This window comes from Dermacentor silvarum, chromosome 10, assembly GCF_013339745.2.
Source record: "Dermacentor silvarum isolate Dsil-2018 chromosome 10, BIME_Dsil_1.4, whole genome shotgun sequence".
Taxonomy (NCBI): Eukaryota; Metazoa; Arthropoda; class Arachnida; order Ixodida; family Ixodidae; genus Dermacentor; species Dermacentor silvarum.
Genome location: NC_051163.1, coordinates 17,630,276 through 17,653,907, shown reverse-complemented (window position 1 = coordinate 17,653,907; position 23,632 = coordinate 17,630,276). Strand labels below are relative to the sequence as shown.

At 44.0% G+C, this 23,632-nt stretch overlaps 1 protein-coding gene across 1 annotated transcript in view; it reads left to right on the top strand.

Moving 5' to 3' along the window:
• LOC119431099 (ATP-binding cassette sub-family C member 2-like) overlaps window positions 1–23,632 on the top strand; it is a 178,854-nt gene that overhangs the window by 21,846 nt on the left and 133,376 nt on the right. The window contains exons 4-8 of the mRNA XM_049657787.1: window positions 4,065–4,205; window positions 5,591–5,725; window positions 6,322–6,383; window positions 7,755–7,871; window positions 9,894–10,025. Coding sequence (XP_049513744.1) covers window positions 4,065–4,205; window positions 5,591–5,725; window positions 6,322–6,383; window positions 7,755–7,871; window positions 9,894–10,025 — 587 coding nt within the window. The remainder of the gene's footprint in view (window positions 1–4,064; window positions 4,206–5,590; window positions 5,726–6,321; window positions 6,384–7,754; window positions 7,872–9,893; window positions 10,026–23,632) is intronic.

The window sequence follows — 23,632 nt, the reverse complement described above, 5'->3', positions numbered from 1 at the left end:
CAATGTGTAAACAAATTACCCTTAGAATGTGTGTATCATCCGAGTATATCTAGCACAATGACATGCGGAAAATTATGTGGGAACATTTTGCATTATTATTTCAATAATACAGTTTTCATTCGCATAAACGAACAATAGACAGAACAACGAACAATAGAACATTCATACGCTCTCATATTTCACAAGCCATTGAACAAGCTCAACAAATGAAAACTTTTTCGTCTGTTAAGGCAAAGAGAACATAACATAAATACGACTTAATCAGTCACAGCTTATACTGTCTCTAAATGAAATTTATTTCACTTGCTTAATAGAGATGGCTCTATACTGCAGTCAAATTCTAGCAAATTATTGATTCTATTTAGAACTTTTACAAACTGAAGTTATGGGTCTTGTCTTCCGTAATTTGTTCGCACCTCCGGTGTGTATATTGTGTTTTGTCCCGGGTTATATTGGACTATGGTGTTCTCAACATAGGCATAGATTTCGTCAAAGGATTTTTTTGCCCACTTGCACTAATAATTGTCGAAGTAGGATACTCCGAAAAATTTCATCGCTATAGTTAAATTGTCCCCAGCGCAGTGGATATCATAACACGTCTAATGATGTAATATTGCGCAGGGGCGCTATATAGTAAAGCTATTCCAAACTGTTTCTATTCCATTTCTCCAGTCAGCCCTCCACTATAATCGTCAACCATTTTTAGGGCAACCCCCACTTTGCCTGTCCGTCACGCGACATGTACGCACTGGTTATACACGATTAGACGAAACAAAATAAAAATAATTATTTCATATTCTAGGCCTCTTTCGCTGTTAGCCCTCCGCTATTGGTCAAAAGTTCTCAGGCTGCGCCCACTTCGTCTATCTGTTATGCGACTTCACAAAACCGCGAAAACTCACCACGTAAAAGTGAACGTGTACGCATTAAAGATGGCTTTATTATGCCAAACAAAACATAACTTTTTTTTTTGCCCGCCGATCGCTCTGGCACTGACAACTTGGAGCTGCCGGTGGAGAATGGATTCATATGCGTAGAATAAACACTATTGCGTGGCAGTATAACGTGGTTAGCTCAGCTCAAGAGTTAATTAGCTCAACTAATTAACTCTTGAGATATGTCGTATACGATGAACTGGCATTTCACCAAAAGTGGCATGAGTCAACACCTGCTTTCCCCGTCGCTTGTGCTGTAAACGTTTGCAGTGCATCGTGCAATGAAACCTACATACGAAGGCATTAATTGAAAATGGGGCCAGCGAACGCTGTTAAAGAGCTAGAAGCTTTAATCGCGGCGCGGCTGCTTCGGCGTTCACCTTGTGATTTGTGCAGCGCTTCACGAAAAAAAAAAGAAGATAAGAAAGACAAAGTGAGACAGTGCAAAGGAAGGGCACAGGACAAGTGCAAAGTCGCCGCAGTGTTTTATTCACAAAACTGGAACACACGAAGTGATCATTTCTAAATTCTACAGGATTTGTAAAAAAAATACCTGTTGCAGATAACATAATTCTAGTCCTCGAGCTGGATTGTTCAGAAAGGCGGACATTATTTGCAAGCGAAAAGGAAACACATATTCAACTAATAAAAAAAAGGCTTATTAACTTCTTAATTACTTACTTTTGGGCAGGTTATGTAATGCGTAGGTAAGACAACCGGTGGACAATTATATTTACAGAATGGGGGCCAAGGAAACGGAAGCGCAGTCGAGGACGGCAGAAATTTAGGTGGGGTGATGAAATTAGGAAATTTTCAGGCGTAGGTTGGTATCGGCTAGCTTAAGACATGGGGTATCTGGAGATCGCAGTGAGAGTCCTTCGTCCTGCAGTGGAGATCAAAAATAAACTGATGATGATGATGAATTAATTACTTTATGCTACATATCACAATTTACGAATTGTAGCCGGGTGAACTCGCAAGGTGAGTGAACTCGGAATGCTTTTCCAGAACGACACCTGCTTGAAGATATGTGCCCCCAAACTTGCCTTAAAAATGCCCTGTTGTTCTACTTACGTTTTTAACAAAACGATCTTTTATGCCTTGAAGCACCAAAATAACTGGAACGCCCATGTATTTCGTCCCGCATTTTGGGAAATATCTCGAAACTGGTGTGGCTCCTGGAAATTAACTTCAAGTGCACACGTCTTGCAACCTCACCGGCTACAATTCGGAAATTGCAATATGTGTAGCAAATAAATAATTAAGAAGTTAATTAGGAAATTTCGGTTAAATAGTCCAGTACGTGTTTCATTTTCCCGTGTTGGTAATATCCGCCTCTTCGAGTAATCCAGCTCAAGGACAGGAACTATGATATGTGCCAGAGGTGATTTTTACAAAAATCCGTAAAATTTAAAAATGATCGCCCCGCTTATTTGTTGAGGAAAACGTCATAAAATGGAGGTATGTCACAAACTTTTAAATCACTTTTAGAAGTTTCTCAACCTGCCAGTTTGTTCGGCGGCTTTTCACTGCCTGCTTCCACCATCATGTACAAGTGATGGGAAATAAATATTGTTACTGTTATCATTGCTAAAGCGAAGCGTTCTTTGCCTACCCCCGCGCCCTCTTTCGTTGCTGTTGCTGGCTGCTGCCGCCTTACCGAGCAGAGAATAGGGACCAGTGGCGCTTTTCAGGCACGTATACCCAGTGATGTACCCCTGGTATAGCACGCAGGGGCACATATCCATGCATGGGTACGTGCCCCTGCGTAGATTTCCGCGTGGAAAAGCCGGACAAGAGGTAAGACGTGAAGAAATCGGCAACGGAAGATTAAAGAAGTCAGCTATAGAAAAGGAAAGAAGAGCACAACAAAGCGGCCGAGTGGGGAGAACGAAGTTAAGGGAAGAAAATTGAAGCAGAGCGTGCATTGATGAGGAGCGTTGAGGTACCTAGAAGTGAGGAACAAGGAAATGTGAAGTAAATCATTACAGTGAACGTCAAAAGAAGGCTCACTTGTCACTGATTACCCGCAAAGTGGGATCTGTAGATTTCCATACCTCGATTAGGGACAAGCGTACTTAAACACAATACATTTCTACATGCGCTAGCGAGGTATACATCAACTAATTGTTAATTAGGGCAGTGGACGGATAGTTGACGCAACGCTCTCCTTTCCTTCTGATCCGGAAAGGCGTCATTCAATTCACACGCAAACTGCTGTCGATGACGTGTATGGGGACGCTCGACTCTCTTGCACCCCCTTATGTTGTTTTCCCCGCACGGTCCTCGCATCCCCTGAAATCCGGCTTCTCTGCGTAGCTGGGCGCCGCCGGCAGACCGTGTGGTTGCAGAATAATGCGAGAGATGGCGGGAGTATTTCGCTGCTTAACGCCACCTAATGGCGGGGTTACTCGGGCGCGAAAAGGAGTAACCTCGTGCTTTTTTGCTTGGGGTCGGCAGAGTGCGCCGGCTGGTCTTGCGCCTGTCGGCACGCTCTGCGGTACCGTCTCGCGAGGCTTCGGAGTGGTGCACAATATTTGTAATGTTTCGTCTATGGTCGTTAGCTCCAAGCGATTCACGTCGTCGTCAACCACGACGTAATCGTCAACCGTAACACCCACTGCTGTGTTGCAACAAGCGGATGTAAGAGTTGAGCGGTCCCTCGAGCTGTGCATAACTAAAACACTCGCCGTGTACGGGCACTTCTATGAAGCGCGTCGATAGTCCTATTTTTCTCGAGATCGAACTATAGGTGGCAGCACCGTCACCGCGTTAGTGTGGATAGCCGGTCGACGGCACGCACTGAAATGTACGAGTCGGCGTTCAGCTATGAACAATTTGGCCCGATTTCCTTTTAAGGAAACGCGCTGACTGCAGTGAGCTGATCATATATTGCCCTCCAATGCCACATTCTTGCACGAGATGTGCACAACGTTTCTACCGACTTGAAAGAAGCGCGAACTGTCATTCAATGGGGGACTGGCCGGCACTCACCCACACAATCTCTGTTTCGACACTTTCTCGGGGGCTTTTTGCGTATGTTTCGCTTGCGTTCCGCCTGCTCTGTTAAAATGAAATTATGGGATTTAACGTACCAAAACCACGATCTGATTATGGTACGCCGCGCAGGCACTCCTGACGTTGATGCTGTGGCGTCGATGGCGACGGTGCCTTCCACCGTCGGGATTTGCAGCTGCCATTTTGGGCCTGTTGTCGACGGCCTGCGTGCTGGACGCTTTTCGCCTATGCGCGGCCACAACGCAACTGCAGGTACGGCACAGAGTAACTGCAAAGTTCGAAGGGAAATCCCTCCATTAGACATACTAATGCTTTTGGAAGTGCTGCTACGAACCTGCTTTGTCAATAACTACCTAACTGTTGCATGATTCCTGTTATGGTTATCAATTATGTTGTATTGTTTCCTGTGTTGCTGCCGCTGTATTGCGCTTATTAACATTTTACCCACTCCCCTCTCTAACAGCACAGGGCCTCGAGGGTAAATAACTAATAATAATAAATAAATAAATAAATAAATAAATAAATAAATAAATAAATAAATAAATAATAAATAAATAAATAATAAATAAATAAATAAATAAATAATAATAAATAAATAAATAAATAAATAAATAAATAAATAAATAAATAAATAAATAAATAAATAAATAAATAAATAAATAAATGTTCGATACTTGTTGCGGCATGGCGGAAAGCTAGTACCCTCGAAATGTTCACGTATAAACAACCCTCGGTTATTTGCGATACAAGGTCGAAGTTCTTCGTTTATTCTACAGAGCTACCTCCGTTTTAGTGAGTCAGTCGCAGTGCTTTCTCGATACAATACAGCCCTTTTGGATACAGTTGCAGCGGATTCCGATTTCTTAGTATTCAGAAAGGGATTGTAGATTCCACCGAATAATCGTAGAGTTGCGGCGCCAACGTAGCTAGCAATCTCAACCGTCAAAATAATTTATTGAGGCAGTCTGTAGACAGTACACATATGTATTTTTTCTGTGTAGTGTTTACATTGTGGGCAGACAGAATGTGGACTTTCGGCCGTATGTGACATTGGAATTTTCGTTCACACGTGTCTACAGGCATACATTAAACACGCCCATTAGGAAATCCACCCGCGCACAATAGACCCAAGGTAACAAAGTTAATAAGGATTTTTTATAGACAGTGCAGGTCTAGTTAATATGGCCAAAAGGACACCTCTGTAGTAGGCAAATCGGTTTGTATTCACGAGATTTCCCAATTCACTTCAATAAAGGAACGCAAACTGCGTCAACACAATTTGCCTGCTTATTCTGACTCGCCATTGTGCACACAAGTATGCGAGAAAGTTCGCAACTTCCGAATCACTTAGGTAATATTTGCGAAAAGAAGTTACTCTCTTAAACACTTCTATCCCTTTGCTCGACAGTTGGAGCCACACTTGACAGTTAAGAAACAAGGCAAATTAAATTCAGCAGGAGATCGGTAAATAGAAACGCCATCGAGTTCATGACAACCGGCGAGTTCTCTTTTTTGTATCGTTTCTTTTTAGATGTTAGTGCGTGACTATTTTTGTACAGGCCATCGTCATTGCGCTTGCCGTAAGTAAGGGGCCTTTCGTTGCGAAATGTAACTATCACTTCTTTATTTTTCTTAAGGATATAACGCTGTCTGCAAATCAGCTCGAAAAGAGGTCATTCATTGTGAGCTTCATCGTGCTGGCTACCGTTCTGGGAAACTTCGTGCTATCCGAAATTCAAGACTTGGTCATCAAAAATCCCAAATGTCACCTGGTGAGTGTGTTGAGGGATGATATAGTTTCCGCGAAAGAAAAACGCGTAAAATTTGCGCGCGCATCTGTTACACTACCAGGCGTCGCAACGTCGAGATCAATGTCAGGACCGCGCGCTTGCGCCCTTCCCGTTTGTGGTTCGACGCCGCGGTGTTCGATGTGCATGTTCGCGGCCTCCATACGCTTGCGCGTAACCAGAGTTCACGAAGTGAAACGTCACGGTAACATTTTAATCTCTTTTTCGTTGAACAAGTTGGCTAAAGTTAGCTGGGACACCCTACATACAGAGTTATGGTCCCCTGGTGTCAGCCTACAATTGGTCACTGCCTGATATAGAGCACGTGGTCGTTCATACCGAGACTATGACGTTCGAAAGTTGATTAAAATAAATTTTCATGTTTAATGCGCTTGTTCAAAACATAATGCCACAAATTTTACTTGAGAGTTCGCCTTCTGCTCTCATTCTGAAAAAAAAAAAAAAACGATGTTTCGCCCTAATATATCGATGACCCATACTCAACTCGGTTACTTCAATTTATTAGCGCCATTTAGTCGCCGATGACCGTACTAAATATTCTTGCCTCTTGTTTCTTTCAGGAATCGTTCGATGAGGATACAATGTCGCTACTTGGTCGACAAGCCTGTACGGTACTCTGCCCGTAAGTGCGAGTGGGTCATTATAACACGAAAGGGTTTTATGCCGGCCTCCACGGCAAAATCGGTGTGCTGTACGTACGTCACGCAACATCCTCACGCAAATTTCCTGGCATCCCAGCGAGGTGGCGTCACATTTCCGTGCTGCATATTTTTGTACACAGTTAGTATAACCAACTCGAGAGGCAAAGCTCCCCATAGCTCCAATGCATTGAAACCGGTAACTAGAGTACGGTGACATCAAGGGCTCCGCCATGTTGCTACGTTGAGCAGGCGTGCAGACGTAGAAGACGAGATCCTATTCAAACGAGACGCGCATTCAACGCGATTCCGAGGTGGCATGGTGGCGCCATCTAGTTCAGGCGCCTTCAAACGAGTTCTCTCACGCATTATAAATTTTATTTAGAAATTCAATAAATAGACATCGGATCTTTCTCGAAGATGTACGGAATTACCTTTACACATTGTCCATACATATATGATCTACATGTAAATGCTTGTTTTTGCATATTAATTTGATTGATGTAACGTTACAAAAAAGAGAGTCACCAGCTTTTCCTCTCAAGACAATGTCTCCGTCCAACTGAAGAGACGCCAATAACACCACCCTGATTATTGCTCTTTTTTTACTTTGTCTCCTTATTGTGCTGCACTTATTTTGGTAAACTTTAATAAAAGCGAGAGATAAACGGAGTGCAAAAGGCCGGTAGGTTAAACCGAGAAGATTCTGTTTTTTTCCTACCATGCACTGGGGGAAGGGTGAGGGGAAATGATGGACGGAAAGACTAGTGCAGATATATAAGCAACCACAACAATAAAATAAGAAAAACTATAGAGGAGGTTGGGAACGTCGGTGAGATTTATAGTCTCTCTAATAAGCCACTCCAGTGCAAAAATTTAAAGTGTGCTTTGACTGACTTGTGGTGTAAGTTTTAGAAAGGTATCCGATAGCGACAAAGGAACGGTGATAGGACGGGCGAGACGCGTTAATAGCAACCGTCATTGTCCATTTGGTTAAAAGCCCTGAAATGTCTGAGGTGTCTGCATGCGAGCGCGATATAGTAAACAATCGTAATGAAAAAAATCACCCAATGGCTGGCGTCTATAGGCTGACGCGCCGTCTCTGACGTCTTAAACCGCAGCGAAATAGAGCGAGCCTCTAAAGCCGCTGGAGAAGGCAAGCGATTTTTTTAGGTGAGATTATTCTGTGTGCTGCGGTTTGTTTGGTTCGCATGTTCATGCCAGCATTGTCTAGTGATCGCGACTGTTTTCTTACCGCGTTCAAAATGTGTTGCAGCGCCCCCTTAAAGCGCATTACTAGGGCACGGTATATTTCATCATCTCGTTTCTAATGCCACATTCTCATCGAAACGCAGGCTCTTCAAAGACGCGCGCTCGACAGGCGCTTCCGCATCGGCGCGCCTACCTGTTCTACGAAGGGGACTGCGCTGCAAGAATCTCGTCCAAATACTCACTGCCAAACTTGCAGCAAAGTAAGGTCCGCTGCGCGCTTCCCCCCGTTTGTTCTTAACAGTGGCCGTGCTTGATCTTGCTGGAATATATGCTTTTAGAAGCGGGCTTATCTTGTAATGAGAAGATATGAAGACACCTTATATTGAAAAGTTCTGTGATCGATGAAAATAGCTTTTCGTTTTCGTTCTTTTTTTCTTTTTTCAAGCTGCAGTTTCGTGACATAGGGACCAAATGCAATGGTAGGCGCTATCTCGAACACTGATATGCCGTGTGTCTCATCTAACGTTAGCCAAGCTCATTTTCTCATATTTATATGTGAGAAAATCGCGGTGCTAGACACGGTTACAAGACCTACGGCGTTTATTCTTCAGAAGTCTGACGACCGAAAAATGTAGATCGTAAAATGATATCTTGCACCGTGTTTTTCAAATAATTTTTTTCTATTAACAGTTTGGCTTACGTTAGCTGGACACCCTATATATATATATATATATATATATATATATATATATATATATATATATATATATGCGCGGTGCCCCAGCGTAATCTTGCGAAGGTTTAAAAATAAGCCGTAGCACTCTAGGAGGACGCAATGAAACGAACGTTGTTGGCTAATCTATAAAGCAAGGCCACGCTATTTTTTGTGTGTTCTGCTTAATTGCAGTAATAGTCAATATTCATTAACCAGCGTCTCAAATGGTAGCATTGGGACAAAGCTTTCAATAAGGAAGCTGTGGAGCATTCTGCGAAACATCAATTTAGCAGCTTCGAACTTCCTACTTGTTACGTAATGACTTTTTTTCTGCTCCCTAAAGAAAGCCCGCCAAACATAAAGAAGAGCACCCGACAAGCCCGCTCCCACGCCCCGATTTCAGTGCTCTCAAACGAGTCTTGATCAATTTCCCCATGTCATATAATATTGCCTGCACACATTTCTTCCTTATATTTTTTTTTTTTCATTTGGCGTTTACACCAAAATTGCTTTGGGTGTTCTAACCCATATCTTCTTTTTGATTTTTGGTTGGTTTTGGCCTGCCGTACCACTGGTGTTGCGGTTTCCCCTCACCTTAATGTAGGTTTATTTTACTCAGGAGCGATTACGAACATATATACCTCTATTGCGAGATCTCACTACCGTAATTTTACTGAGCTGAATGTGACAGACACCGGCGGCTCACGCAGAAGTCGATAAAGAATAGCCTGCCGCGTCGAGCAGAGCGAACAGCCATGCCGGCGAGTAAAGTAACATAGGACGCACATCGCATTGCAGAGGCCTCGATACCAGATAAGCTCAAGCGGGGAAGCACTAGGTGGCGCAGTGATGCAGTTCGACATAGTTAGCAGAGGTCCGTTACTAAATTGTAACGCGTTCGCAGGGGTGCGTTTACTGTTGCTCAAGAAAATATGAAGTTTCAGATTTTGCACACCTGCCGTTTGGGGACGCAAACCGCCGGGAAAGAATGCAAAAGGGAAGTGAAAGAGCGCAAGCACGGGGCGGCACCGAGTGCGGAAAGCCGTTTGCGTGTGCAAAATCTAAAACTCCCTATTATACAAACACCACGTACGTACGTATACTTAATAGCCTCTACTTAATAGGCCGCTACATCTTCCTGTGCATTGCAAATCATGCGGCTGTTTTCCTATCTTTAATGAATCTTCTATTCAAACACGCAAGTCAGGTGGCTAGAGAAATAGCAGCAGCATATAACATAAAGATTATTGGGGGCACACGTATAAGCGAACCATCGGTCGTTCTTCACGAGGAAGAATTTCGCTATTTGTATCAGTCCTGATAATTTCATCATCGAAGTGTACCATGTGTCCTGGGCATGTCTGGGAATCTTGGACTTCGGTTCCTGTATATGTGTGTGAACTTCCTGTATATAGAATATCATTTATGAGTCAGCGCCGTGTTGTGGTGTATTTCTTCCTTTTGTCCGCGTTGCCCTGCGCTGTTGCCAAAATTACGCCTAATACGCTCCTGCGTCACGCTTGTCCGTAAAGTGCAAAGCTTTGATGTTCCCTTTGTACCTACGTAGGCGAATACTTCCCGGGCACCGGTCAACATTTGTGATCGTGTTGGCCAAGGTGCTGTGGATGGACGCGCTGCGAATTTTCCTCGTCACAGCGACGTACTACGGCTGCATATACTCGAGGATACCAGCACTCGAGTGAGTCACTCTTGCCCTGCGTTGGCGCTCGGCCTGACTTAATGATTGATTGATTGATTGATTGATTGATTCATTCATTCATTCATTCATTCATTCAGTAATTAGGGATAGGATTTGTTTGTTGCACTGATGCCGCCACAGGTTCATAGCACAGAAAGAAAGACAAGGACGTACAGGGAGGTAAGAAGACGAGCGCCCGGTGTGTGCCTTTGAAAGCGAAGCTTTCCTTGCTCATGTACCCGGGATTTCGTCTTCGATTCCCGCTTGGTAGGCAGAACGGAGAGTTTGCGTAATACGTTTGTGTATTAGCATGTCTGATGTATGCGTCACGGAGAGCTCAGAACGCGTTTAACCAAAGCTGTCGCTCAAGAAAACAAGGTGTTCAGTGTTGAAATCTGAGCCAACGTCTCCAGCCTCATACGCTATCACTTAAGCCACTGGCGCATGCATTACACCAGACAAAAACAACCTTACCACTACTTCGCTCGTGCAACCTAGCTCTTTGAGACGCTTGTCGTTTAAGGCTGGTATCAGCATCAGCATTTATGTCCACTCCAAGACGAAGGCCTCTCCCTGCGATCTCCCATTACCCTTGTCTTGCTGATTCCAACTCGTACCTGCAAATTTCCTAACTTCATCACCACACCTAGTTTTCTGCCGTCCGTGACTGCGCTTCCCTTCTCTTGGTATCCCTTCTGTAACTCGAATGTTCCACCGGTTATCCATCCTACGCATTACATGGCCTGAACAGCTCTATTTTTTTCTCGTAATGTCAATTAGAATATCGGCTATCCCCGTTTGCTCTCCGATGCACCCCGCTCTCTTCCTGTCTCTTAACGTTAGGCCTAACATTTTTCGTTCCATCGCTCTTTGTGCGGTCCTTAACTTGTTCTCGAGCTTCTTTGTTAACCTCCAAGTTTCTGCCCCATATGTTAGCACCGGTAGAATGCAATGATTGCACACTTTTCTTTTCAACGACAGTGGTAAGCTCCTAGTCAGGACTCGGCAATGCCTGCCGTATGCCCACCAATCCAATTTTATTCTTTTATAAATTTCCTTCTCGTGATCATCGTCATCTGTGAGTAATTGACTTAGATAAGCGTACTCCTGTACAGACTCTAGAGGCTGACTGGCGATCCTGAATTCTTGTTCCCTTGCCAGGCTATTGAACATTGTCTTTGTCTTCTGCCTAATAATCTTCAACCCCACTCTTGCACTTTCTCGGTTAATGTCCTCAATTAGTTGTTGTAATTCGTCCCCATTGTTTCTGAATATGACACTGTCATCTGCAAACCAAAGGTTAAGATATTCGCCGTTGATCCTCACTCCTAAGCCTTCCCAGTCCAAGAGCTTGAATATTTCCTCTAAGCGTGCAATGAATGGCATTGGAGAGATTGTGTCTCCTTGCCTGACGCCTTTCGTGATAGGTATATATATATATATATATATATATATATATATATATATAAATATAAACTTTAGTTGACAGGAAAGCATTTTAAGGAGCGATGGTCGGAGGTGACTTTCTACCTTTCTTATGGAGAACCAAGGTCGCGGTGTGGAATCTTTGTCGATATTTGCCAAGATATTCACGTATGCCTCCTGGATTTCTTGACTACGCAATGCCTCTATGACTGCTGGTATCTGTGCTGAATCAAATTCATTTTCATAATCTATGAAAGCCATATAGAGAGGTGGATTGTACTCCGAAGATTTCTCGATTACCTGATTGAAAACATGAATGTGGTCCATCGTAGAAGGCCGGTATAACGTAAAACTATTCCAATCTGTTTTACAGTGTCTATGGCTAGGGTTCCGTGCATTTTTTGTGTCTGTTGACAATTTGCATGTGCAAAACCTCAGCTCCCGAATTTGATGCAAAATCGCCTCATTTATGCAAAAGCTTACCCGTCTCATCACTTGGATATATATTTTCAGTAGATTAGTTATCAATAGGCACCATTTTCAAGATCAGTAGACTCTCAGGTCGATAATAAGGGTTTCTAAATGATTCGCCACTGTGCGACCTGCGTCGGCCAAGTGTAAGCTCACACCGCCCTCTTTTTGTCATCGTTCCAAGCGCTTGCGTGCTTAGAGTCCTCCGCTCTCCCGGCGTGGCAGTCCCGCCACGTGTGTCTACTTTCTGCCGGGTGGCGGTCCTGTCGCGCGTGTCTAGTTTCATCCGGCCCCCCAGGTGGCGGTAGTCTTCCACGCGAATGTATGCTGCCGATCAAAACCGCCGATCAAAATAAAAGTGTGTGTGCGTGTGTCTTTCTTCGGGATGACTGCCGTCGCCGCTCAAGAGAAATAAAATTTGCTCATTCCTTTGATCAAAATTCTATGTACGTCACCTCTTTGCCGTGTGCTAAACTGCTTCGCTGGTAATCCACCTTTCAAGATATCGCTCATTCCAGTTTGACAAAGCGGCAGCGGATTCTGGCAGCGGATTTGCGAAGAGTAAAATTCAACGAAGAAGAGTTCCACCGCATCTAAAATTATGAAGCTGCGTGTCTCTGTCTACAATACAAGCTCACCACGTGGCGCTATTCGCACAAATACGCAGGTTGCTGATAAACAGTCACGACGAAGTCGGTATGACGTCGGCAGTGCTCATGTTTGCTGCAGCCACTTCGTGCGAATTGCTGATCTCCTGCTACCAACTTGACATACTTCAGACGTATGCCTGCAGGACCCGTTCCATGCTTCAAGGACTGATCTTCAAGAAGGTATGCAAATCCTGTGGCTACTATAGTAATGGTTAACAGTGGTACGGTAACAGCGGAATCTCATTCTCGCTGCAGGTAACCACCATGTCGTCCGGTACAAAGTCACGTTACCCGACTGGTCACATCAGTTCGCTGCTGGCCGTCGACTGCAACCTGCTCTGCGGGTTCGTCTTATCCCTGCCGGTGCCCTTATTCGGCGTCTTGCTGTTTCCTTTCCTCTACTGGATGCTCGCGACGCGAGCCGGACTCTGGCCTTCGATATGTTCCGCATCCTGGACACTCGTGGTTCTTTGCCTGCCTTTCATTGCCTCGTTCGTACAGAAGCGCTTGTGGGTGAGTACCGCTTGTAATACCGGGTGTTCAAAATTAGGCTTTACGGAATTTTTTAAAAATCGCCTGTGGCAGGTGGCACAATTCTTATCGTTGAACTGGGTTATTCGAAGAGGCGGACATTAGTAGCACGAGAAATCGAAACACATATTCAACTAATGCACAACAATTGACTAATGATCTTCTCAGTTAATTACTTTACGACACATATTGCAATTTTCCAATTGTAGCCGGTGAGTTTGCAAGACACAAGCACTGGAAATGAATTTCCAGGATGACACCAGTTTCGAGATATTATTTCCCAAAGTGTGGGACGAAATACGTACATGGGCGTTCCAGTTACTTTTGGGCTTCAATGTACAAAACAGCATTTTGGTAAAAAAGTAAGCGGAACTACAGTGCATTTTTACGGCGAGTTTGATGGCGCATATCACCAAACTGGTGTCATTCTGGACATTCATTCCAAGTGGATACGCCTGACAAGCTCACCGGCTACAATTCGTAAATTGCAAGTGTCGTAACGTAATTAACTAAAAAGTTAATTAGTGAATTTTAAGAATTAGTTGAATATGTGTTTCTGATTTCTCGTGCTACTAATGTCCGCCTCATCGAATAACCCAGTTCGATGATAAGAATTATGCTACCTGCCACAGGCGATTTCTAGGAGTTCCGTAAAACTTAGAAATGAACACCCTGTACTAACGCTCTACGCGGACATATTCAACTGCCGTCTAGCCCAATGACAAAATGTGGTTGCAGCAGCCCTTCAAGCTGAACGAATTCTGTACGGCTTATTTCGGGTTAAGGGACGCTGTTCCGGTCACGTGATCACACTTTGTATGCGTGCGGTGGGGGGTAAAATTAGATTTAGTTATTTGTTTATTTATTCATTTATTTATATAGTTAGTTCGTTAGTTCGTTATTTTGTAACCACAGCGGCAGTCTGCAATTACAGTGGGGCGGGGGTGAAATGTAAACAGAAGTACAGGCACAAAATAGCAGGTACGAAAGGAAATGCAACTAACAGAAAAAAAACACCTAACTTATAGTACATGAAGCATAAATCTAAAGCTTAGCAGTTATTCGCCTGCGCTTAATTATTTTGGTAACAAATAAAGTCCGGACTGGCTTTTATACGCGGAAATTACATTTTGCGTATGTATTTTTTAATTGATATCCACTTGTTCGAACACAAAACTGAAGCTACTGAAACTTCATTCGCACCACAGCAGGCCGCCATCTTCATAGTTGGCCTGCCTCGACTGCGATCTCGGGGTGTGTTCCAATACTCGCCTTAGACGGCTAAATAGACAGCTAAGTGGACGGCGGCCATCTTAAGTCTCGTTCCAATTCTCACGAAGATGTCAAAGTAGACAGCATCGCGAAGACAACATCGATGTCAAGAACGATGCAGGCTACTTTCCTGTCTAAACAAGATGGTGACTGAGCAGGGCGCTTAGAAACTCGACAGGAAGGTTGTCTGCGCGCACAGAAACGTAGACACGCTTTTCTATACCCGTAATGTAAGTCACATCATGTTTTTCATAGGTTCGCAGGCGAAAATACTTAAAATACAGAACTAATGTGTGCTTTTCTCAACTTTGTTTTTGTTGCCGCGAGGTGGCGTCACGTCGCAGAAGCGTCTTCCAGACGGCTCGAAACGCGTTCCATTGCTTGTCCTCGAAGCTGTCTTGGCTGTCTTCGTAGACGTCAAAGTAGACTGTCTACGATGATGGAAAGAATTGGAACACAGCCTCAGTCAAAGTGCAGTTGAAGTCAACTGCCATTCCGATATCGATGGCAGTTGGAGCTGCTTTGTAAGATCGCTACAAGTGAGCAAGGCTCGTCACAGCTGCCCAGAACAGGCGGCATAACAAGGTGCCTACCCATACCTGCGGTCCGCTTTCTGTGGCAATGACGCAAATGCGGCAGTACCTGCAGTGGTTGCTTAGTGGCTTTGGCGTTGGGCGGCTAAGCACGAGGTCGCGTGATCAAATCCCGGCCGCGGCGGCCGCACTTCGATCGGGGCGAAATGCAAAAACGCCCCTGCATTGGGTGTAGGTTAAAGCACCCGACGTAGTCGAAATTAATCGGAAGTCTTTCAATACGGCGTGCCTCTTAATCAGAGCGTCGTGTTGGCATGTAAACCCCCAGAATTTACTTTAATTTTGAACGCTGCAGTGTCGGAGCTTCTGCGTACGTGTTGCTGCGCCAAGTAGTTCGTCAGCGTTTGAAAACGTCTTCTGTTAAGGTTTTGCGGAGCAGATTAAGTAAGCGTAACTTGCTCCTTGCGACGGTTGCGCAGTTGCGAAATGCTGAAGAGTAAAGTGAAAAAAGTTAAATTCAAATATAACAGAGTGGCGTATTTTACGTCTTATTTTAATACAGGTGCCGTTGTAAGTACGATGTTTATATTTTCTCAGAAAGGTTTGGGTGCGAACTATAGTTGGTACCGAACATTCATTTTAAAACAGCGCCAAAAAACATGGACGAAGGACAATTTTGGGACAAGGGAAAAACACGGAGAATGTTTTGTTCTACAACACAGTGAAACGCGAATGAGACTTTGAGATTATTATTTCTTTGCAGTCGCTTCCTCATTCGTGCACTTCACTTCCGTAACTTTCGCTTCATTGTCGCAGAAAGTTGTCGGCGAGCTTAGCACGTGTCGCCCGAGCTCTAACGTGACGACTATGGGTCGCCTACCAGATCGTAGCAACATTTAGGCACAAAATTCCTATAGAAGAGGCTGAATTATCCGTTGAGTTCGAGGACAGTTTCCAGACTGACGAAGGCCGCTGGTGCCACATAAGATGATCGTCGTCAAGAGGGCATGGTGATTCTGGTCGCCAACGTTTCATCGGTTATGTTTACAGGCGCACATTTGTCGAAAGTATAAGGGCTCTATAATGTTGCCTGTGGCCACACGCTCACTACAGGTTGTTTAAGAGCGTTTCTGTGGGACAGACCACCATTACCGTTGTGGTGCCTACATCCTCTCGAAGCCATCCTAACCATTCCTGGAATCCAAAAGAAAACGTCAGTCGTCATATTTGGCCCTACAACAAGCCACGCTTCTGTTCCTGCATGAGAAACGCAGCGGACGCATTCACATTTACACGGATGTTTCAGTTTCTTCTGCAAGCTCAGAAGGAGCAGTGGTTGTTCCCGCGAAGTCCATCGCCATAAAATTCAAGACGTCGCTGCAGAACTTGCCGCCCGCCATGCTGCTCTAGAGTTCTTAATTGAAGAACCGTCTCAGGCATGGTCAGTCTTCTCCGACTCCAAGGTCGCTCTCCAGTGCATTATGTCACCATTTTGCCATGGACCGAATGAACAATTAGTGGCTGACATAAGACGCTAACACGCAATAGAGAAAAGACATGACATAGCGTATCAGTTGATACCGGGCCATTGCGGCATCTACGGAAATGAGCGTGCAGATAAGGCCGCCCGATCTGCTCATGATGGTCTCCACTGAGTAGCTATACCGCTATCCAGAGCAGACGCAGCGGCAGGGCTTCGTTCGCTCGCACGTGAACTTACAGTTGCACAGTGGAACTCGACGGAATTTACCAACGCTCGTCTCCACAACTTGGAACCGAATCTGCAGCTCCGTCTTCCGTCAGGAATATTTAGATCTGAGGAGACGCTTCTGTGCCGCTTGTGGCTTGGCTTGGCCTTCACAAACGCTTACTCAATTCGGATCGGAATGGCCAACAGCCCTACATGCGACAAGACAGACAGTGTATTTCATTCAGTTTTTACAAAAACAAAATGCCAGGACTGGAGCAAAAAGCTGCTTTCCAGCAGCTTGACTAGGGCTCCGGCCCTGATTGTATTTGGCAGTGAAGATATTAAGGAAAAAAAACGAAAAAAAAGACACATAAGATATACATGACATATACATCGTATTTGACATTGTAATAACTAAATACAATTTAACATGAACATGTATTTACATTGCAATCATTTCTAATCGTGATTGTTTCCTAGCATAACACATTCATGACAATATTACTCCAATCATAATATACATATCACAGTCACATATAAACGTCTTTAACATGTTTCCAACAACAATCTGAAAAAGAAGATGTAAAGAGAAAAAAAAAAACGTATCAAGAAGCATACGAACATTTGGCTATATGTAACAATTTACTGGTAAACCTAAATGCATTCGAAATCACCGACACAAATTGAACAAAACGCACATGTTTAATTTTGAGAATTTCGCAGAGAATAAAGGGAAGTGTTTTGCAGAGAAGTTGCGTTTATGGAATATGCACCTGTCTATTCACAGTTAGCATAATGCCCTTTTAATTTCTGCCGGGTAATTGTGCTTATATCAATATTCTTTTTTGAAAAGTTGTTCAGTAACACCGGCATTCTGCATTCTAATCTATTACGCCCTTGTTCAGTCCGTGAAAAAGGAACCGCCCATATTTCGCGATTTCGAATGTTGTACTGCACTTCACCAGGTTTTTCTAACTTGCAAAGATTAAGAAAATTGATATAATTTCGTCTTACGCTAGTAACGTATTTTACTGCGAGATTGAAATCATACAGCTGATAAAAGGGAAGAACGTTAAGTGCTGAAAATAAATGTCCTGTGTGAGCGTCATGCGCAACCTGAGCAACGTGGCGCAAAGCTTTTTTTTGTAAGACAGATAGCCTACTGAAATTTTTTTTGGACGTCGTTCCCCACACAAGGCTGCAGTAGTTTGCATGAGAAGCAAATATAGAATTGTAAAGCAGTAGCTTTATTTTTTGGGGAAGAGTGTATCGCAATTTACAAAGTATACCACACGCTCTAGCCATATTTGCAGTTATGCGCTCAACATGCTCATCCCAACTTAAATGTTGATTGAAGGTTACCCCCAGTGTTTTCACACTAGCTGCAATAGCAATTTTTTCATTACCAAAAAAGATTTCCAAATCACGATTTACACGTTTTTGTACAGGAGTAAATAGTACTGCGGTTGTTTTTCTTGTGTTTATATCTAATGAATTTGCTTTAGACCACAGAAATAGATTACGCAATACGGTGTTTGCTAATTGTGACAGCTTTTCTATGTAATACGACTGGAAGAAAAGGGCTGTATCGTCAGCATAAATTATAAATTGGGCGTCATTGCTAATATTGATTAAGTCGTTAATATATATAATAAAAAGAACGGGCCCTAGTATGCTCCCTTGAGGAACCCCTGCATGTATGTTTAATAAACCTGAGCGATCATTTCCAATACTGACACATTGTTTTCTTTTGTTTAAGTAAGACTTAAGAAGCTCAAGAGGCAAACCGCGAAAACCGTAATGGTCTAATTTCATGAATAATGTGATATGATTGATCCTATCGAATGCTTTGGAGAAATCTACAAGAACACCTAGTGTTATTTTCTTTTCCTCAAACCCTGTCAATATGAGATCTTTTTGCGTTAACAGAGCCATTTCTGTAGACATGCCGTGACGAAAGCCGAATTGATGCTGAGTTAACAGAGAATGTTTCTCGCAAAATGACACAACACGCTTACAGATGATTTTTTCAAGTCCTTTTGAAATTATTGGAAGTACTGACACGGGCCGATAATTTGAAAGGCTGTTTCTGTCACCAGATTTAAACAACACAGTAACCTTTGCACATTGCATGCCTGACGGAAATACTCCAGTAGACAGACAAACATTGTATATGTGGGTGAGGACTGGGAGGAGGGTGTCGATAACAAATTTAATCGGCTTTATCTGTAGTCCGTCAATATCGCGTGCTTGGGTGTTTTTTAGAGACATAAAAATAGCGTACACTTCATCTGGAGTTGTAGGTCGAAAAAATGCACTTTCCGAGTTTGGAACACCTAGAAAATTGGCAGCCTGAATGTCGTGCACGCTAGATACAAGGTTTGTAAAGTACTCATTAAAGCGGTTTGCTAAATCTGTGCCTTTCAAGTACCGTCCATTTTCATTTAATTCGAGTTGCATATTTCGGCCCGTATAGCGATTTAGTAGCCTATTTATGGCCCGCCACGCAATGTCGCTTCGTAAATCTGCTTGATTAAATACTTTTTCAAAATAATTGTTTTTTGCGTCCCGTAGGAATTTAGTTACAAAATTTCGGTACAGCTTAAAAGCGATAAGGTCATCATGGCATCTTGTGCGCACAAAGTGATGGTACATTCGATTTTTTTTTTTTCGAATCAACCTCAGGCATTCATTTGTGAGCCATGGTTTGCGTAACTTCTTGGACTTACGTACATTTTTGTACTTAAAGGAATTGTTATATGTTTCCTTTAGTATCAGCATAAAAGCATCGTACGATTCATTTGCATTTGTGCATTGAAGTACCGAGCCCCAGTTTGTTGCCTGAAGCCGATTGCGGAAATTTGCTAATGTTTTTTCATTTATTTCTTGGATGATGGACGGGTTTGAACGAGCCCTGGCACCAAATGCGTCATTTTGTTTTGAGAACATATAAACAGGTAGATGGTCCCCTATGTCTGCTACAATGACTCCGGCTTTTACATTGTGAATAGAATTATTCGTAATAAATAAATCAATTAAACTTTCAGAGACATCTGTGATGCGAGTAGGCGTGGTTACTACGTTCGAACAAGAATAGGAATCAAGCAACAATAGGAGATCACGCGTAGCCGCATGAGACTGTAGCAAATTAATGTTGAAGTCCCCGCCTATATTAAGGGTCAGTTTATTCTGACAAGCATATTCAAGTAATTCTTCTAAGAAGGCAAGGAAGCTTTCATTATTCCCTTCAGGCGACCGGTATATAGCTACGAAAAGACTGGATCCATGTTTCAGTGTTAGCACTTCATAATCTAGCGTAATCTTTGAGTATTCGTTGAGCAAACTGCATGAAAGCCGCTCTGATACAATCTGAAGCACGCCCCCACCACGACGATTCTGTCGATTAAGGAAAAAGTTTTGGTACCCAGGCAAGTGCAAGACATCATCTTCAGACGTGTACCATGTTTCGCTTATCATAATAACTTCAAAAGAGAAAGTAAATTCGTTTAAAAGCGCAATTATTTGGTCTTGCTTGTTTCTTGCCGATTGGGCATTGAAATGCAAGAAAGCAATGTGGCCGGTATCACTAGGGCAGGTAATGGTATGTGGTAGCGACATATTCGAAAGAAGTATAAGTTAAACGCACTGGCCACGCATCCTTTCTAGCAGACCTTCATGAGGTCCTCCTCGCTCGATATATGGGTAACGTTAGAGGTCTCCGTTTTCCGCGCGAGCACCTTTCCGTTATTCACCCAAGCAAAGCTCCACTTCATTGCTTTCTTCTTAGCAACAGTCATGCCAAGAAGTTTTTTGAGTTGGGGACACAAACGTTCGTTTACGAACACTGACTTCGTATCGGTAAAGCCAATGTCTTGCGTTGTCAGCCTCGTCCTGCGTGCCTTTGCAATGACTTCATCGCGCTTTGTCCGACGAGCAAAAGCTACGACAATGTTTTTGGCACTTTTCGCGTTCCGCACTGGAACACGGTAACAGGCTTCAATATCGTTCTCGGTTATCGTCACACCCAGCGCATCGCCAACCTTACCTAATACATGCCTGAGATTTTCGTTCTCGGTGCATGGAATTCCCTTCACTTCAATGTTTTTGTTGCGCGAGTATTGATCCTGCGCGGTTATCTTGGATGCGTTTTCACGCACTTGTTTTTTCAGTGATTGAATTTCCACGAGTAGTGGCTCTTGCGCTGCTTTGAGTGCAGCATTTTCAGCTTTTACACTCTCACATTCAGACTTCATGTCTTCGTACTGTTTGCTCATGAACTCTATGCTCTGCTTGAGGTCTCAGATTTCTTTGCGAAGGTCGCGTTTAAGGTTACCTAGTTCGCGTTCGAGTTCAGCGACGTTTCCCATGACACAAATTAGCAGCAATGCAAACAGAAAATGAAGCACAATACTAACACAAAATTGCTCCCCAGAAAATAGATTACTACAGTTGGCAGTTGGCACTAGAGGCAGCAAAAAAAAAAAAAATAATGATAGAAAGGAGTATTTTTCAAACCTGTGAAATAGACAAGAAACGTCAGACGAGCCGACTTCGGTGCTGCCTCCACTGCCAAATGACGTGGGAAGGTTCCACAGGTCCCTTTTATCAGCCCGGCGAAGAATTCACGGTGACGTAAGTAATCCACGTGATTCCGACTTGCAGCTGCAGACAGGAGCACTTGTAGTCTTCGTCTCGCCCGACACAGTCGCACGGTGAAGAACGGGATTCGACACAACACCCCTGCCTCAGAATATCAGTTCGCACGGGCACCTGTGAAATAGACAAGAAACGTCAGACGAGCCGACTTCGGTGCTGCCTCCACTGCCAAAATGTTGCTGCGAAGAAACAATTGCCCACCTTCTCTGAGTGTCCCCGCTTCAGTGCACCCAGGAAAGAACTTTCAAGAGTGTTAGATGAACTTGATGAGCTCCCTTTGTCAGAGGAGAGGGTCCTGGGACACTAGCCGAGACCGTCCTCAACACAGAAAGCTTTGAAAGCGTTGTTGCGCTTCTTGCAGAGAACTGGTCTCAGAGGCAGACTTTAAGCAGTGCCGTATTCTCCTTTTTTTTTCTTTACACTTTTTAACACGAAAGTGTTTTATGCCGGGGTCCACCAAGACTTCACTGACGTATTTCCGTCACGGAAATACGTCATAGAACATAATACAAAGAAAGAAACCAGAAGAAAAAGTTCCACAAACATGCAAAATTTGGAAATCGAACCCACGACCTCTCGGTCCGCGACGATAGATCGCCGAGCGTTTAACCCATTGCGCCACAAACGCATTTGCAGAGAGCTACACAGACGCGCCTTATATATCTAACACTCCTCCGTGTACCCGTGCTCTTGCTCGGGGCGGTGCCGCCGCCTACGAGCAGAAAAGAGAAGTACTGCATTATGACACTAACGCGCACCGACAGTGAACGCTTCGGTGGTCTCAGCACTACGACGCCTCGATGCCAGCATTCGAAGGGACGCTGGCATCAAGAAGCACTACCAACGCCAGCTAGGTGGCGTTCACCGTACTCAGCACAGCGGAGCGTGGCCTCCGCAATTAGCTCTGAAAATGTTTCTGAAGTTGATCGCGGAGGCTGCAATTACGACGCGCTGTACGCGCTGATTTGACTCGGTGACGATTCAGTTACGTGCTTTGTCTTGCGCGTTGTATTAGTGTGTCAGTTACGTGCTTCGTCTTTCGCGTTGTGCTAGCGTCTGCAGCGTAGTGCAGCTTCCATATGCACGACGGTTGCTCATGGTCATCGACGTTGGTAGTCGTGATGGAGGAGACGTGCCACCAGGCGTGAGCGTGGGTGCATCAACGCCTAAGGGCGCTTTAGCCACAAAACACCAATAGACATTATATATCAATGTGCAATAAACATTACACTACTTCTGTGAAGACACGTTTCACTTTCGTGTTCTATACCGATTCCTATATAAGAGGGATCAACCACATTTTTTGTTACATATCTTCTATATTATCTTTTATTCCCTTTGCACCTTTTTCCCAGCACAGGGTAGCCAGCCAGTCTGAGAACTGGATAACCTCTCTGTCTTTCCGTCTATTCCTCCTTCCTCCTCCTCTTCGGTAGGACACCGTATCTCCAACGCCCTGGGAATTAAAAGAACCATCATACTTACCACCTAGAGGTCTGGATGGTAAGTACGGCAACAGCACCGCGTAGCCGGAAGACATATACGTTGAAGGCATGCAGTAGCCCGCATACTTTTGACAAAAGATGCACATCAAAGGTTCCGTACAAAAGTATTGTACGCCAAATTTTATGTGCCAAATCGTAGTTTTGGCATGTAAAACCACATAATTCATAAAGTATAGTTCAGGGGAAGTAATAAATATCGTATAACACTTCTGAAATATTCATTAAAGTAACCGACCGCAGGCCTATTAGCCTCGGAACTCATGCACGAGTTGTTTTATTGTGCCACCGCTTACCAGACTTGCTAGAGAAAGAGAGAGATAATGAATGGCAGGGTGGTTTACCATGTACGCACCTTGTTGGCTCGCCTGCACTTGGTGCAGAGGAAAGAGTAAAGAGTGAGTACGCGTGCCTCTCTTTCGGGCAACCTTTTGAAGTCGGACATTTGAGATACCTAAAACAATATGTAACGGCGTCAGTGAGATTATTGCACTGACACAAGCTCTTACCCCTAACCGATTGCGTATATGAGCTTCCTTTATTTATCCTTACCTCCGCGTAGTTTCTGCACAGATTCCGCAGTTGTTCGTTGCTGTTTGTAGTTGTGCTATCGAACTCTTACCATTACGTTACAAGAAGCTCAGCAATGCCGGAGGCTGCCGTATCGACGAGTGATGGACAGCGAAGTAGTTCGTCGGAGTGTACTTAAGTGCGAGAAGCAAGAAAACCGTACATTGCGCCGCGTCACTTGATGCCTTCTCCTTTAGCTGAGTGCTTCCATCAGAATGTTCGAACTCAAGAAAAAGAAATCGTTGCAATTATTTTTTCAGGAAAAGGTAATCAAAGCCCGCGACGAGCGGCTGAAGGTCACGACCGA